Here is a 19,246-nt window from a genome sequence, read left to right on the forward strand (position 1 = left end):
AGCTTTCTGACGAGAACTATATAATCTTTACACTTGTCATTGAGCTCTTATTCTAAAATCTGGCATCACTCCGCTAAAGCTATATTTCGAAACGATTGTGCCAGAAATATAAACCTTGTACAATCAATGATCCGAAAATAGATAATTTATTTCTGCAAGTTATCTTTCTCCATGCTTTCAACAGGAGAAAATATCTAGGTCTGGCAATACCAAAGAGACATTTAATTCGACATTTGCTTCCTACTGTTAAAGATGACAGACCCTTTTTAAGTTTATACATAATTTCATCGTATTCTGTTCGTCGTCTTATTGATCCAGCAGGATGAAATTCTATATGTAATAGCATGGATATTTTAGGTGAACACATTCACCGTATAGTACAGATGTTGTTTCTTCGCAAACATACAGGTTTTCCAGGTCATAATGAACCTTCATCTTGTTAAGCATGGTGTGGGTACCTTCAAAATATTTCCTATTCACTTCCCTGACAAAGACATTATTGAACATTTGTGGTAAGTCTTAGAGTAGGATTATTTTTGGATCTGAATCAGGAATCTTGCTCAATAGTTGTTGATGTAGTAAAGTTTTACACAGCTAGAGGTGTTATCCATTATTTCTCCGAAGATAATACATGAATTATGTGTTTTAAATCAGAAACGAGTACAATGTGCATTTAAGGCCAATTGAGTAACATAGAATTAATCAGGTAGCTTGTAGTATGTTAAAGGACTTCATTACGTTAGCAAAAGTACATATTGAACCATTTATCCTGAAATTCTCTTTAATTTTTATAGTAATGGTAACTCTGAAGATTTTAACCACGCAAATATTAATAAGGTTAAATATTTTGACATAATCTGCAATACTATTTTATTGACAGTGTTACCAAGTAAATATAAATGAAAGTCAAAAGCAATACAATAGAATATTTAAAAAAAATCTACACATTAAAGGAAAAATTACAATATCACATTTATTATTCAGTAATACAAACTAACGACATTACAGTAATACAAACATTCCAACTTTTTAAGCCTCTATAACTCAAATGAAACGGACGTAGCAAAGTTATTTACTCAAGCCAGAGCACTTTAGTATAAAAGTTAATTCTATTACATAACATATTACGAACATATATAGACAGAGATACAATAGATTGAACTTGGATCTTTTAATAAGGTTTATTTCGGGAAAGCGTTTAGACGACGCTCAGGATGCATCTTGTTTTTCATATGCGGAAACAAAATAAAATTACTAGGTGGTAAATCAAGTGATTATGGGCAATAGGTCATTAATTCGACATTTTAGCTGAACAAAAGTTCAACAGTTTGGTGTGCTAAATTGAAACTGGTGTTTTCGTAGTGAAGAATGGTGAAACAATTTTGCTTCATTTTACACAATTTCTTTATTACCTTCGGCAAACATTTTATTGTGTACTACCCACCATTAAATCCTGAGATATTTTAAAGCAATGTTTGCCACATATGTAGTATAACCACAGAAACAAACAATTATTTACATTTCATCACCCATGAAGCGAATAACTAACCGTTGATTTTGCCTCTCTTGGAAATATCCAAAGTGTGAATTATTGCTTAGTTTCGGGTTGAAGTTTCGTCCCGGTATCTATGCAATACACGATATTTGACTTACCTCGTTTGAAAGTTTCAAACATTTCACTATACAAGTTGAATCGAGCAATTTCTCTTTAGTTTCCATTTAGTTGTTTTCAAGCCACACAACTTGAAAGCTTCATACGTTCAGATGACCACGAAGAGCTTTGTCAGGTAAAATATGACCATGTATTACTTTCACGTCAACGTTCAACAATGTCTAATCGCGCGTATCTCATATGATGATCTCTCTTATTCATTTTATGTAAGACATCATCATTACTGGTAAAAACACAAATACCTTACTTTCAAGAACTTTATTACTGAGAAATGTGCGACAACACTGGGATTAGAAAAAAATTACTATGCACATTTTTACTAAAAAGGTTCTTCCTCTCCAAGAAACAAATGAACTCTCTTCATGCACTGTTTCGGTAACAAAATAAATTTCAAATCATAAAAATTATTATCAGAAACTGTTCCCTTGAATTTCCTATTCCCACGCCGGACTACTTCCTCAAACTGGTCTGAAAAAACAATGAATGCACTTAAACAAACAATCTAATATAATGAAAACATAGAAAGTATATTCTCCGGAATTCTATAATAGCATAACTTTAAGACCACTATTAGTAGCAGTTACTCAGTTCTCCTATTATACCACGGACTTGCATGGTTTCTAACTGACACCATGATAATGTCAAATGTAATAATTTGATATATATGAAACAGCATTAGAGATTGGTATAGTACCGAAATAATGTATTTGTGGAAAATATTGAGAATGATTGCTGTTTTTCTTTGTTTCTTAATCTAATGACAATAGATATGGGTAGTAATAACATTATGACGATATTTATAAATATGAAATCACATCCCTAAATGTCTTCAAACTTAGTATTGCCGTAAATGATATTACGATCTTTTAAGTACATTAGAAACCATATTCTTAGACGATATTTTAACTAAGCTTATTTTAGACGAAGAACCTCTCTAAACTGGTCAATTGTTTAGTTCCTTATCCTCGCTTCTATACAAAAAATAATAATAATAATAATAATAATAACTTCTCACTTGGTTACATGCACTGTCAAGTGCCTCATCCTCTTGCATTATTGTTGTTGCAATGATGTCCTAAAAATTCTGGATGTTTTTGAAACTGCTTTGGCTTTAACTTCTAACAGTGAATAGTAAATTTGACTGTAATTTTTCGATTAATATTTAGATTTGAGATATGTAGAGATCTGACCTAGTACTGTTTGAAAGATAGAAGTTTTTATACTCACAAACTAATTTTAGTGCTATTTCAAAGACTGACAAACCTCACCTTCTAGACTTTTGCATCGTATAAAGTATCATCCATTAGTTTAAAATTTATGAATGCATTTCAATATAAGTTGTTCACTGTATAAATATTATTAATAGTGCACTCTTTGCAACATAGCAAAGTACCATTTCTCTATTTCTTCTCCAAAGTAGATGTAAAATCTTTCTCTATCTATAGCACACATTTAAATTGAAGGACCCACTGCAATAAGAAGGTAAGTCGAGTAACCTCGAGTAACCTCGAATAGTGCGTATTCGAAGCGCCTGTTGTGAGAAAATTACAATTCATCTGCACCAAATCGCCGGTTCCCGATGCGCATAACAAGAACGGCATTGTATGCGCTAGTGAAGCAAGTGCTGGTAGATGCAAGGAGGTAACGGACCTGTCTGTAACTTTGTTTTCAAGGGTTGGTTGAAGTGAAAGCACTGGTACGGAGACATCTTGACTATTTTGTTCCGAAATTGACCAACTCCATGCAGTAGAAGAAGAAAAACAGAAGGGTAGGGATGAAAGAGAAAGAAAAATTGTGAAAAAGAAAGAGGGCAAAAGGAGGGCGAAATGATGTATTTTGTTTCTTTACTTGATGTTAATAAGGAAATTAAAACAACACAGTCAAAAATATGGATATGGGAATATTCGGATTTTTAAAAATTTCAATCCTGGATATCCGGATTTCAGATGTCGGATTTGAAAATACAAAGTCCTGATTTGTAATTCGGATATCTAATCTGGACGGTTTTCTGATTTACTAGTAGATCGGACAAGTGGAAGAGGTGAAAACCACCTCATAGATTTGCGATCGTTTCAGAAATGTAGAATGATGTAGGAGAAAAGTTTATTCGGTGGAGGAAAATCTACTGGATACCATTCTGTTTCTCCTAGAGACACCAGCCATTGACAAAATGATTCAAAGAAGACGGACGTGGAAGCTTTGTTATGATTTGTTGCTCTTGCCAAGCAGCAGTTTTACAATAAAGTGCTGAATCTTTTATCTTGTGTCTGGGCTCTCGAATTCTGAATCTGATATGGACGTATCAGATTTTGAGTTTTAGAATAGGCTCAGGACAATACAGTTTCCGGATTTTGTTGCCTGCAATGCCCAGATTGTTGACATTTTGTGTCTTCGTTTGTTGATATACATAAGCTTGTCACACTCGTCGTTATCTCTTCCTACTGTTCTTTTTGTTTCCACCATTAATTTAAAATATGCAATGACAAGGTAAATGCTCACTTTTCCACCTTCGTTATATATTATTTCACATAATCAGTATTAACCATTTTATACTCCAACAGAGACCAGGTTCTGCACCACTTTAATTCATAGACGTATATATACAGATTTCCTGCTGCTAATTATTACGTTACACTTTACAAAGTTTGTAACTCAAAATGTCAATTTTTCAATCACCTTGTTATTGCAGAGGGTCCTTCAATTATTTCGTGCAAAAGGTTCTCGTTAAAAAATATAAAATTGTTTATTTAAAAACATACTGTTTCTCGAATATATCTTGAAATATTGTTATATGTTTTCATATTGGTATAAGAGAGACGTATACAAAACTAAATACAAATTAACATTTCCTTTTCAGGAATTTACGAGCCTTATCTAGTAGCCAATAACCTAACTACAAACGCATTCTTCATACAGGATGAATTAACAGAAAGAGTACTAAAATTTGCTGGTACGTAAATATGGTTTCCTTTATTTATTTGAAAGATGAAAATGAAATAAAGAATATGAACTTGCGAACTTAAAGCTCAATAAGTAATCAGCAGAACTGACTACTTTTAAGAGATTACTGAGAAACATTAAACTTTGAAGCTCTTAAGAGTTGCACTTTATCATGTAATAACTCATTGTAGAGGAGAACGGGAGAATTTGAGCATAATAAGAGAAAACTAAAAAATTCCAGAAACCGACTTACTTTACAGTTTAACCCTTATAGGATTTCCACTTTTTGAGGTAGATTTTAGACTTTCACTCAAACAGCTACTGGTTCCTTACTATTTATCGTAGGATCATCGTTCGTACATTTTCTTTGTCAGGATAGATCCTACTTTCCAACGGTACCACTTGTTTCTCCGTATGATACACGAGAAATGGGGAAATCGGGAAAAGTAGATTTTTCGGAAAAATATGTTGTCGAAATTTTTGTGACACTTTGGTCCAAACCTGGGTTGACATAGGGATCTGAATATTTAAATAACTACGAGGTCATGTACATAATATGTGTGCAAAATTTCATACTTGTATCTTGAAAACTGAGATCGGGAGGTTTTTTTTGAAAGTCTGAAGGTGACCCATATAAATCCTTAAAAATATATTGCGTCCATCCTATTTCACGTAGAGTCCTGGTTTAAAAGCCATCGTTTCCAATATGAAGAGCCCTTTCCAATAGTATGACTGACATGTCCATATTATACACCTGAACCGAAAAATTAGGGAGCAACCCAAAAGTTGTTAGAAAATCCCACCAAAACATTTTGTCCCTCTGTCCCAGGCTTGAGTTGACGTAGGTATCTGACTTTTTTTTATGTACATAATACGACTTCAAAATTTCAATCTTGTATCTTGAAACCAAATGGAGGAAAAAGTTGCTGAAAGTATGAATTCACGCTCTCTCTATAAATACACACATACACACACACACACACACACACACACACATATATATATATATATATATATATATATATATATATATATATATATATATATATATATAGGGGAAGTCAGTTGAGTATGAGCATAGTCAATGAAAATACTAATATACCTCAAAAACGATGTATTACATAAAGCAAAATGTCTCACCAAAGAAAGCTTGATCTTTCGTTTACAAACGCTAAAAAGTACAAGGTTATGCATACTTTTGTTCGGGAGTAATAAACAGATTAGTAAAGTAGGTGCGCAGTGCTCATATTTTCCATATTACAAGGGTAATATTAGCACTTTATAGGGCAAATAAGAGCAGCACTTCTGTTTTAATATTTTCACATAAAATACAAAGCAGATACAAAAAATGTACAAAAGAAGAAATAAAACGTAAATTATTACAATAACAAGCAAAAGATAGTTGAACATACACGTAAAAAATAGTTCATTTCAAGAGTCCTGTCTATTGGTTTGACGTAAATAACTAGGCCCTAAATCTACTACAATAATCACAAAGAAAGAACTCAGGGCACTGAACGTTCCCACAAAGGACGTGATACCAGCCTTGGCACATATCACAGTTGATCCATTCTTCCCCGTTGGAGTGTTCATCTACGCTAAACTTTCCTTCACAAATATGGCAAATAATATCATTCTCCTCACACTGTCTGGACGAGCCTGTCCTCTTCACTGGCGTAGCATTTATAGCGTTCTCTTAAATAGAACTATTATTATCCACTTGTGTTTTAGATTTATTTATGGATGTCTGGTTGTTCACATTTAGAGAAAGTTTTTTTTAAGTGCCTTTGGACTGAAGTTGTTATCAATTGCCTCGATATAAGTTCTCGTGCTTTTCCTCTATGTCTTTCATTTTGTTGCTTTGGCTCTAAGTAGTAGGCAGAGAAAAAAGTGATATGACAATTTTCCGCGGTATTTCAGGAACCTGCTTGATAGTGTTTCCTAAGTCGCTTGATGGTCCTGCTTGAGGTACAGTGTTTGCAAAACAGACAAGTTCTTGTCCTGTAGATGTATTGGTTGGTGATGTGTGCAGCATAGCAACATTAGGTAGTGTAGAAAAGCTTGTTGCGTCATTATTACCAGCAGATGACCTTAAAGTGTCTTGAGAAACATCGGGAGAATAATTCTCTGCAACATAAGCGTAATCAGGAAATTCATGTACAGCTATTTGCCAGAGTCCAATTGCTTTAAACGCACCCGAAGCAATTCCAACAATAGCATTAGTATTCCATGCTTTCGTGATCATTTCAGCAAATTGTAATTTGGTAAATGCCTGCTGTTATGAACTTAAACATTGTAGAATTTGTATCATTCATGTTACAACAAGTTATGTAAGTATATGCTACGTTTTTAAAAAAATAATCTTTAGTATATAAGAATATTAAGACATTTGGCAATATTACTTATGAACATTAATTGTGAATATTACTATTGAGAGTGTATTTATGTATAATGAATGTAATGTAGTGCCATTGGCTTATATAGAAAATTATTTACACAAATAAAACAATAAACACAACATAAAAGATGGGAGCTGTAACAATTTAATGATATTAAGAATTAACCTAATAATTTAAACAATAGGTAGTAATAATGATGCATTTAATTAATTTAGCTTGTTTGTGAAAAACCTATAAACAATTTAAGATAGTAAAAGTTATCATAACAATTTAGAAAGGAACTGGAAAGGATAAGTTATTGGCCAGAAGAATGTGTTGCCATTGTTGAAGTGTTTTTTTTTTTAAAGCCAATTTAAAATTTTGCTACTTAAATTATAATTGTTATTAAAAGTGAGGCTTTATATATTGTTTTAGCAAGACACTTTTCCTTTTACCAAAAGTTGTTTATATTTTTTTTTACAAGGCTGATACAAACCTTTAACGTTTTAAAGAAATATTGCTATTGCTTTATACTTTTTACACTTTTAAACTTTGAAAAATAAAACTTAAAAGTTTGAATTATATTTAAATAAATTATGCAAAATTTTATTAAACAACAACACACACACACACACGCACACATATATATATATATATATATATATATATATATATATATATATATACAGAGTGGGCACAGAAACAGTCCAGGTTTTCAAATTAGTTTAAATTTAATATGCGAAGGAATATTTTGCTGAAATTTTGAACAGTGATACATAATCTCAAATCGTTTCTGTAGCAATAATTGAAATCACAAACACTCAATGTGAAGCATATCCGGTGTGATCGAGTTGACAGCATCACTGATGCGTTTTTGGAGATCGATCAGAGTTGCGGGTAGTGGAGGTGCATGCACTTTGTCCTTCACAAATCGCCACAGAAATAAGTCACAAACAGTGAGGTCAGGTGATCTTGGAGGCCACTTGCAAAGAACTTGATCATTGACTCCAGAGCGCCCTACCAATCGGTTTGAGTGGTTCTCGTTTAGAAACCTGTATACAGGACGATGTCAGTGTGGCGGCGCCCCATCTTGTTGTAGAACGAAGTCGTCTATCTGTCCATTACTAAGTTGTGGAATCAACCAGTTACGTAGCAATGCTAAGTAACTTTCACCTGTAATTGTTTGTTCCTGAAAGAAGAACGGACCGTGCATCCGACGCTCTGATAATGCACAAAAAACATTGATTTTCGGTGAGTCACGTTCCACATTTACAGTTGCATGAGGATTCTGGGTTCCCCATATCCTTACATTGTGTCTATTCACCTTTCCACTTAAGTGAAATGTCGCCTCACCGCTGAAAATGATCTTCGTCAGAAAGTTTTCGTCGTCCTCCATGAAATTTTGCATAGTCTCACAGAACTCACGGCGCTTTACCTTGTCTTGTGGGTATAACTTCTGAACCAACTGCAGTCGGTACGGGTAACACCGCAAACGCTTGCATAAGATCTTGCTTACTGTTGTTTGTGGCATCTGCAACTCTCTGCTAGCTTTAAGTGTAGACTTCTGTGGGCTATGTACGAAGGCTGCTCTTACGCGCTCCACAATTTCCTTGGAGAGTGGACGTCGCCCTGAATGTCCTTTTCTTTGATCACAAATGCACCCCGTCTCAATAAACGTTCTATGCCACTTCACAATGGATTTGTGTGTGGGTGGATCAGCATTAAATTGTCGTTTGAAATCACGCTGTACTTTCACAAAACTGCTTGTTTTTGCAAATTGTAAAACCCACCAGCTTCGTTGCTGTGGGGTGAACGCCATTTTCGATTTTACTGCCCTCTAGCTGCCCTGGTCAGAACTAAGATTATGAAAAGATACATGGGAAAATACAAAATTTCATGTAAATATTCAACTAAATGTTAATTATATGGCACTTTAAAATCAGGTACTGTTTCTGTGCTCACTCTGTATTATAAAATTTTGCTACGCCATTACTATTTGGCCTAGAGTTCAAACGTACACACGTTATTTTCTTCAGTATAACAAGCCCTTTTTAACGGTACTCACATGTCCGTTCTTATCATATATCTGAACCTGAAAAATAGGTAAAACCGGATTTTTTCTTTAAAAAATCACTCCTCGGAACACTTGCGCCCCTCTGGCCCAGCTCTAGTTTCACGTAGAGGTCTCAGGAAAAAAAAATAAAAAATGCCAGAAACACACACAATCCATATTCAAAGTCCCAATCTGATACGTTGGAAACTAAAGGCGAGAAAATGTTTTGAACTTTGCCTTAAGAAGAAATAAAATTGTCACGCCCCTCCGTCCCCACTTGGCTGCGCCAAGTTGACCACCAGGTGACAGAGCGCAACTGAGGTGTTCTTTGGTACATCCTTAACTTGACTATTAAAAGAAACACGACTTAAAGATCTGTTATAGAACCTAAATAAGCGATCAAAGACCATACTACGCTATGGAAATAAAAGTTTTCAAAAATCCTAAAAGGGTAAAATAATAAGGCTATAATCTACGTACATTACTATAGTATAACATATTAAGTAACAATGAACATGTTAAATCATGAAAATTCATAATAATAATAATAATTATTAATAATAATAATAATAATAATAATAATAATAATAATAATAATAATAATAATAATAATAATAATAATAATAATAATAATAGCAGAATTCGGGACAAATAAAAATCACGAGGTTTTTGATTATCTTAGGGGACTATTTTAGTGTCTCACTGTGTCAACATTGTTTACATTAATTACATAACCGTTCATATCTATTCTTAAATTATACTCTTTCTATACAGTTCGTAAATAATATAACTTCATAGGAGAAGAAAATCAATAGAGCATTTTTTTTTTACTGAAAAGTGTTAGGAATAAGATAAAATTCATTTGGCATCGTAATGAAACACGGCTACTAATTATCTTATCTGATATATGATCCTTACAAGTAGAGGTTCATCCTGGAGTGGTTTGACTTATTCTATTTGAATTAAACACTTACAAGGGAAAATGGCAGAAAGGGAACTTCTGACAGAAGAATATAGAAAGAAACAGAATAATTTCACAATATGAATTTGTAATAAATAAACTATTTTGTCATATAAGCTTGAAAATATTGTTTATGGTTCAATTGTTTACAACTTTGATAGCTAATGATTTTTCCTTTACTCATTGCTTCTATAGTATATAACCTTACACAATCTGCGTAGTACATTATCCTCAAATTTTTTATTATTATAATCTTTATGTACAATATGAGTAGCATTTGAAGACGCAGGTCTATTTATTTTTGACTTCTTGATGTTTTTCGTCTTCGAGGCAACTTTTCCAAATATCCTCATTGATAACTTGCGGTTTGTGAGAATTTGCCGGAGATTTTTCAGAGGTAAGTAGGCGTGTAGTTTGCTTCTTCTTCGATTTTCAGCTATGAACAATTTAATCAGTATTATCCAGGATTACCTAAACCTTCCGATCTGGACTTTCCTTTGCAAAGTTTCATAAGGAACATGGCAGAGTTGAGAAGCTCCACATAAACTCAAATCACCTTCTTTTACAATTTTGCATTCCCTTTACCATGTTTTCATTATTCCACTAATTGCATTTATGCTTTGATTTGTATGCCCGTACTACATAAAAATAAAACAAAGTGCTTTCTAACCCATATAGGAGAATGAACTATAAATAGAAAACTAATACAAAGAAATTAAGTATATTCACATTTGTTTACCCGTAACTCAAATAGCACGCATTGACTCGAATAGACTCTTTTTAGGACTCAAAGAAGCCAGTTTTGCACATGTAGGAATTGTCTACTTTTACAAGAGACATATCAGAGCATCAGAAATGGTGGTATAACATGCAGATTGCAGACGATCTGATATAAAAGTAAGGTAATAATTTAAAATATATATTACAGTGTAATGAGAGTAACAATCAGAAATGAAAAATTAATTACGTCAAATCCATTGTCAGGGGAAAACAATAATATGTGTTGCAATGAGTTTTACATTCTGCTAGTCTCAAGAAAAAAACTTTTAATGCATTTTTGGTCTTTTCTTCCAAAAGTATATAGATTTGAATTCTGATTTGAAATTAGAATAGCAGGAATTTAGATTTGAGCATTTGGAAAATGTACCATCATAAAATTTGAATATAGACGTGTTTCCTAAACAAAATGAAAATTCATTCGCAAGCATCAATTATTGATATTTTGTATTGAGAAATAACTAAGTAACTTAAGATAAAATATCATATTTTCTGAATCGTTGTGCGTAAAGAAGTTAAATATGGTAAGTGTTATACTTTCACTTCAGAGAATGTGAATATTTTGTGAATACATATTGAATATAATGAATAAGAATAAAAGTAATGAGGGAAAAGACTTGTTACTCGAGACTAAAATGTAAAACAATTTTAAGTCATCAAAATAAAAGAAGTTTTAATAATTTCACATATTCGTATCATTGATAAGTAAAGAGGTAACTTTATGTGAGAGAGAAACCCTATGGTATCTAAACGACCACTTGAATTAAAATGTTTCACTAAAATATTTGTTAATTACTATGGATTCTTTGGTTTTATGTTTTACATTTCAGAAATATCAAATAATAATTTTAATTACAATAATAATAAAGGAGGACAATCCTTTACAGTATTACTATTCACATCTGAACTAGAATTTTCTAGAATAGATTTGTGATATATCACATCCTTTCCCCCTCAATTTGAAATGTTCCTTTCACTGATATGTGTTTGCTAACGATAAATCTAGTGTAAAATATTAATAATTATTTAATTTTAGAAATAAATCTTAACTCTGTTTTCCAAAATATATAATAATAACACATTTTTAAAAGTGCATATTGAAAATAAATTAGTAAATAATTTTTAAATCACTGATTAGAAGGCTGAAAAATCACTGATTTTCCAAGTAGGAGAAAGTAAACATATAAAAGGAATACTTCGCGGTTAAGTGACATATATATTGCTTTCTTTGATTTCACTGCGAAATACAGAACTTTCATTGGATTTCGATGAAATTGGAATTTCATGTTAAGCTATTGAAACTGACGTTAAGCTAAAACCAAACTAAATAAGGAAGATTAACACTCATCTCATCTACTGATCCAATTCTCATAGGTAATAACACAAAATTGCACGTACTGCACCAGCGGTCGCTACGAAAATAATGTATTAGATTTGTTATATTGTGAAATTTCATTTACACTGTTGGTTGCCTAGTTACGATGATTTGTAGGTAAATAAGAATAACAATCTAGTTTGTTTTGACAGATATTTAGTATATTGCAATATTGATTAATATTATGTTTCCTTGGATTGTTGCAGGTTTTAACGATCCTGGACATGTTTTAGTGGATGCAATAAATGAAAAATATTTTAAAAATGCGATTCCTTCCAACTTTTCTACTTTTGCTCCTGGATTAGTAGATGTAAGTATTCATATCATTTTTAAGTCAATTCCATTTAGCTTTTGGGAAACACCCCACATCTCCAACATAAACACTGAAGTTTAGATATTTTACGTGAATTCAGTTTGTATTCGTTATTACTACATCTGAAAATCATGCTGGTACGAAGAGTGCGTTATTCCTATAGTATTTCCATCGCTTTACTGTATCTTTTTTTTTAAAAAAATGTGATTAGGCACAGTATTCACATCAGTATCTTAAACGTCAAAGGCACGAAACATGATAAGTACACGCGATCTGTGTAAACTTTTAGTTAAAACTCTGTTTGGAAAAGAGTTGTTTCTGAGTGTATATAGTTGAGGAAAAAGTTAAATAACAACAAGCTAATTCTGGTTTCTTAATCGACTAAGTAAGAACGATCTTGATTTTAATTAAAAATTTGTATCTAACATACGGTATTTTATAAATATAAAAGTGAATAAGGAATATTTTATTTTTAATTGGTTTCCATATACGAGGACATGTTCAAAAGTAGCATCCTTGTTTTTAGATTGAGATTATGTTTATAATTTTTAATGATTTATTTATTTATACATAACTCTGGACATTACCAGAATCTATGGCTCTAAGTCTCTCACGTAAAACGGATTACATCTCTCGGCAAGCACACTATTCTAGAACCTGAAAGAAATGCTGAAAAAGGAAGCGGCTCCGGACCAGTATGTTAGGTACACATTCCAACAATTACCCGAAGCGAATAAGGAAAATCCAGGAAAACCTCATTCAGGATGGCTGGAGTGAGAAAAGTGTAACACCTTTTCGAACTAGTATTCCCAAAAATAAACAAACCTTAGAAAGCTTGCACCGAAAGCGACTACAATATTATGGCTATAAAACAAAATCATGCACATCTCTAGAATGTTAATGTACAGAGCACAAATTATTTATCATTATAATTGCACTGGTATTGAGAATTTCTGCAAGTCTGAGACAATTCATAATCTCATCATTATAAATCTCTTTGTCTTGGCTTGAAACCTTAACTTGAATTACTGTTTCACTGCAAATCCAGAATCAAAGTTAAGTCTTCTCAGGTGTTACGAAAGTTTCGAAAAGTGATGAAAATCTGATAGAGCCAGATTTGAGCTGTATGTGGAAAATGAGATGAAATAAAATAAAATATTTGTATTCAGTGTCTTATTATTATACCCTGTTAGGCTAAAGGAGACGATTATTAAGGCAAGTTAATGACGGTGAAAGAATTAGTGGAATGAAAATATGGAAGGAAATGGGATAACCCACAAAAACAAAGACACGATGTTGTCCACCACAAATTGACTTGGCCAGGGACCGAACCACGTACCCTACGCACCAAAGGTAAATGCTCTAGCACTGAACCACTATGTAGGGCTTGCTTGGAAGAGTCCTAGCTGCTTGCTTAATTGTGCAAGAGACACCAGGCATGTTTGAGCGAGTGGGGTAAAATTTCCTTAGGCGTTGGGCTACCTGAATCGAGATTGGTAGTCGTCACTTTGTGCAGTTACTGTGAGTTTTTGATACGTACAATCCAGCAGTAGTCTCTTTGTACTAAATTTCACACACTCAGATGTAGTGTTATCACAGTAAAGCAGGTTACATCAACTTGATAAATACATTAGCTATTGAAACGTTGTACTTGATCCCACAGATTGCTGCAAATTCAAAATGGCGTGGCGCTTATACTAGACATTTTCGACCTTCGGTTTCACACCGCAAAATGCGCCCCTTTACCTCTTTATCACAGATATGAAGTTGACCCAAAAGGATATGGACACAATGGAAAATGCAAAGTATTGTTTTGTTTGAACTGTCTTCTTGGTGTTAAAGCTATCGGCAGCTTTATGATGCTTACGGGAAGCACCCTCTTTATATTCCGCTAATTTTATGATTAGCTCAGTCAACGCATTACCGTAAATGCTTGTTTATCCCTATATACAGGGTATCCATAAAGTTCTTTGCTACCGCTAAAACTCGGAATTGGTGAATTAAATGTCAAAACGAGAAAACAATATTCCATCATTTCAAAAGTACCACGTATTGAGGGAAACAAAGTTGCTCCATGGTCCCTCGGAGGGTCCCAGACGGGATCCGAATCAAAATTTTCAAATAGCAAGGGAGGTTAAGTAGTATATTGTTTGAAAGCTATTTTCAAAAGAAAGATGATGGAATAAGTTTCGATGCTCTACAATAAACCTGTACAAAATGGCGGCAGCTCAAAATGTTAATACAATTTGTAGTGAAAAGTCTTTGGCCACCCCTAGAAATCTGAAATGGCTCAACATATATCAAAACTGAAAAACACGTATTTCATCATTTGAAAAGTACCACATATTGAGGGAAGCAAAGTTGTTCCAGGGTACCTCGGAGGAACCCACACAGGTTCCGACTCAAAATTTTCAAATATCAAGGGCGTCAAGTAATATATCGTTTGAAAGCTATTTTCAAAAGAAACACGATGGAATAAGTTTCAACGTTCTGTAGTAACTCTGCACAAAATGGCGGCAGGTAAAAATGTTCATACAGTTCGCATTGAAAAGTCTTTGCAACCCCTAGAAATCTGAAATGGCTTAGCAGATATCAAAACTGAAAACACGTATGCCATCACTTCAAAAGTACCTGTAAGAGGGAAACAAAGTTTCTCCAGGGTCCCTCGGAGGGTCCCAGATGTGGTCCAACTCAAAATTTTCAAATGTCAAGGGATCAAGTAGTATATCGTTTGAAAGCAATTCTTAAAAGAAGAAGATGGAACAGGTCTCCTGTTTCAATACAAACCCTGTGTGAAATGGCGGGGCAATTAAAATGTTAACACGGCCTTCATCGAAAAGTCCATATCACTTCCAATGATCCGAAACGGTAAAACATAAGATGTCAAAACACTAAAAGTAGTGTTTCCTTATTTGTAAAGTACAGCTTTTCGATGTGATAATATTTGTCCCAGAATCCCTGCAGGTTCGCAGGTGGGGTCCAACTTAAAATTTGCAAATAGGAAAAGGGCCATGTAGCATATTGTTTGAAATTTATTTGTAAAATAATGAAGATGACAGAAGTTCGTACGGCTATGCAAACCGTGTCCAACAGAACAGGGATAGAGTGAATTGAGAGATATGTAAACAGTCACATCTATTGAAAGTTTTAATTAACTGAGTGCCATGTCTGCATTACTAATTGATACAATATTATTTCAAGTAGAAGTGTGCCTACTACTACTTCTGTCGCTATTACTAATATTCCTATTACAGGTAATATTACTATTATTAGTACTACTACAGTTTGCTTTACAAAGCTGCGTTAACGTTTTCAGTCACTCGCCATTTCACACAGGGATAGTATACCCACAAGACTTGTTCTATCTTCCCTCTTTTAACAATTGCTTTCAAAGGTCATTTACGACTTTTGCGTTGAATCCCGTCTGGGACCCTATAGGTACCCTGGAGCAACTTTGTTTCATTCTATATGTGATACTTTTGAAATGATGAAATACGTGTTTTCTCGTTTTGACATATATTTCACCGTTTCTCGTTTTTGCGTTTTATGGGTGGCAAAGACCTTGTGGACACCCTGTATATTGAGGATGGTGTGTGTTGTATGATCCAGACTTTACTAGTAGTTAATGAGACACTTTTCGTATATGGCCATTGAGTACTTCACATTGACTTATCTATTGTGCTGTGTTTTTATCAATAATGCTCTGAGCTATCGTACACTTCTATTGGATAGTTCAATTTAAAGATTTCTTCATTGCAGAGTATGTGAAATGTATTACTTAATTTAATTTACTTATGTGATTTTTAATTTTAATACACAAAACTACTAAGTGTTTGAACATTGAACTTAGAATTTCACTTAAATCAATTGCATTGTCAAAATTGTTCTCATCAACATGTACACTGCGTTAGAAGAAAGAGTAACTTGGTTTAGCTTTTTTTGATGTTGTATTACTTACCTTTTTCTGTTGTAAATTTATTGTGTACATTCAAATTAGGGATGCGCACAAGACGAGTCGAGACATAATTTTCCTGACAAAATTCGAGTCGAGACACGGCTCTTCCAATAGAAAAATTTACATTTTTCTAGTCGAAACATCACTTTTTCAGCACATTTTCGACACGAGATAGCCACAAATCTTGTCTCGAGCGCATCCCTAATTCAAATATTGAAGATTGGTGTATAACAAAAATTAATTATTAAACTCTAATATTCCCTTGCTTTCTGTTTTATAATTAAGTTAGTGAAATGAAATATTTGGGTTTTACGTCACACGGATATGCCGGATAGGCTAAAAGAGACGGTGATGATGAGTAATGAATGAAATGGTGGAGTGAAGAAAGTAGGAGAAAACGGGAGAACCGCAACGAAACCCACGCACACGGTCTATGTTCACCACAAGTTCTCTTGGCGAGGGCTGGGATCCAACCCGGGACCCCAAGCACCAGAGGTCAACACCTCTATCTCTGAGCCAAAGCGGCCCGCTCTTTAAGTTAATGAATTTATTGAATTGATTAGGTATAAACATTTCAGAATGGCCCTAAATCACTTATGAATTGTAATGTTTTATTTTTATTTTCAGTTTCTTGGGGTTGCTAATATGAAGGCTCCAACTTACAGACTTGTACAAGAAAATTCATTATTCGCCGATAGCTATTTCTACGCTTTTGACTATTATAGTTCCTCTATTCCTAGCTTACATCCTGACTACCCTTTTCCTACAGGTAAGTACTTTGGTCTCTTCCTACTTAGTTATTTTAGCTAGTGAAACTCGTAGAAAGAATTTTGCTCTAAAATAAGGTGTCACAAAATTTTAAAAAAATAATTATAAACTAATTCAGGGCCGGAACCAAGATTCTCTGAAGGGGTGTCCAACAATAACTCCCAGTACATTTGAATTACATTTGAGTTTTTAAAATGTCTTTAGGCATCTGTGATGTGAATGAAGAATTCCTTTGGAAATGCTAAGTGTTTGCACTCGATGAATTCTTTTCCTTCAGCATTCACAAAATAGGCTTAAGCTATTGATTTTGCAAAACTCAGTACTACCTTCTCACTTTAGGTAGTGTATATTTACAACGTAAGGGGGTGTACGTCCACCTTTGCAACCCCTCCCCTAAATCCGGCATTGAACACATTCCATCAGCAGTACAAAACGGAAAGAGAAAAAATATTTAACAAAAATAAATTACAAATATTATGAAAGAACATATCTACTTTAATTAATTAATCATCTAACTTTAGAATGGTATCATATTTTTGAAATTCATTTGAGAGAGAAAGTTTATCATTCTTTGTTAAACAGTACGGCATAGGTAAGGCCTTCTTTATTAAACAGTACGGCATAGGTACGGCCTTCTTTATTAAACAGTACGGCATAGGTAAACATTGGGTTTTGCATTTTCAGGTCTTGTTACCTGATATTGGTGAAAGTCCATTCTGATGTAATCATAAAAATCAATGTATAGTCATGATGCAGATAGTCTCATGTATATATTTCCAAAAGAAATGCTGCTAAAGAAGAGCCTGAGATTTTAAATAAAAGTTATTCTGAGAAGAATTTACTACCAGCAAAACTGATTATTTATTGTTTATATTTCTATACTACTAAAATTAACCATTTATTCAACACTTCTAAAGTAAACCTCTACGAAACTAGATTTCACAGCAAGTAATATAAGCTATCGTTTTTTTTTCTAAAACGACACACGTTAAGGTTTGTCAGACCTGAAGTTAAAAACACTATTATTTTTACTATGCGCAGATACACATTTTGTGAGATATCTGCACCGGTCAAGCCAGTGCCTATGCTTAGTATATTATAAATAAATAGACGTTTTTGGATAAACTATAGCGTGTAATATAGGTTTTCTCATTTTTCTCAAGACTTGGTTTCTCTGACATATTTTGGTTTATAGAAAAAAGATGCAGTTAATAACTTACTTACTTCTAACGTAAATTAATACCTCCTTCAAGGAAGTTTCAACAATGGAAAAAGCTTTGAACTACTAGTTTCATCCAAAAATTGAAAATGTTAGTTAATAGTGCACCATAATTGTTTCATTGTTGTTGGAAGCTATCAAAGACGTTTCCAAGAAACCAAACAGAAACGAATCTTACAACTCTAAAAGGAAAGGTTAACTTAAAACTTCACTCTAATTAATTTAATCTGAAATTAAATATATTTGGAATAAAAGTTGAACATCTATTCCATTTGTATTTCTCTTGAAGGTGTAGACCATTCCATTGAATTACAGTACTTATTCCCTATGACACCACTAACGGGGGAAGCCGAAGACATATCAAGAAAGATGGTGAATTTATGGACAAATTTTGCAATTTATGGGTAAGTTATAGAAATAAATGCATTATTTTTACATCTATAGAAACGAATTATCTACTCTACTGGGTTTTCAGAACATTTGTTTTATAACCTTTGTTTTTTGAATAATTACGTATTCTGGAAAATGTTGGTTTCAAACTTGTGTTCATTTTATATTACGAAGCCGTAGCAACTGTTTCAGTATAGAAGTAACAAACATTTCGCCTAAATTATAAGTATAACGCAATACTGAAAATGTGTTCAAATGTTCAGTTTCTGACACCCTTCGTCAATTGAAAGAAGTAAGATAATAATGCAATGTCATTACAAGTAATTTCAAAATGTTAGTTGTTCACCCATGGATATTGACGGCAACTACTAGATAGGTATGTCATACTGTGCAGCCCCCCAGCATCTCCACCATGTGTAGTCGCCTTTGTCAGTTTGAAAGCTCA

The 19,246-nt window shown here is 33.5% G+C and overlaps 1 protein-coding gene across 1 annotated transcript in view; it reads left to right on the top strand.

The window, feature by feature from the left end:
* The window catches only part of LOC145691942 (fatty acyl-CoA hydrolase precursor, medium chain-like), a 70,755-nt gene that overhangs the window by 35,848 nt on the left and 15,661 nt on the right, over window positions 1-19,246 (top strand). The window contains exons 7-10 of the mRNA XM_081767244.1: window positions 4,530-4,622; window positions 12,363-12,466; window positions 17,052-17,193; window positions 18,701-18,815. Coding sequence (XP_081623370.1) covers window positions 4,530-4,622; window positions 12,363-12,466; window positions 17,052-17,193; window positions 18,701-18,815 — 454 coding nt within the window. The remainder of the gene's footprint in view (window positions 1-4,529; window positions 4,623-12,362; window positions 12,467-17,051; window positions 17,194-18,700; window positions 18,816-19,246) is intronic.

The sequence above is a fragment of the Thermobia domestica genome, chromosome 8 (assembly GCF_964235325.1).
Source record: "Thermobia domestica chromosome 8, izTheDome1.hap1.1, whole genome shotgun sequence".
Classification (NCBI taxonomy): Eukaryota; Metazoa; Arthropoda; class Insecta; order Zygentoma; family Lepismatidae; genus Thermobia; species Thermobia domestica.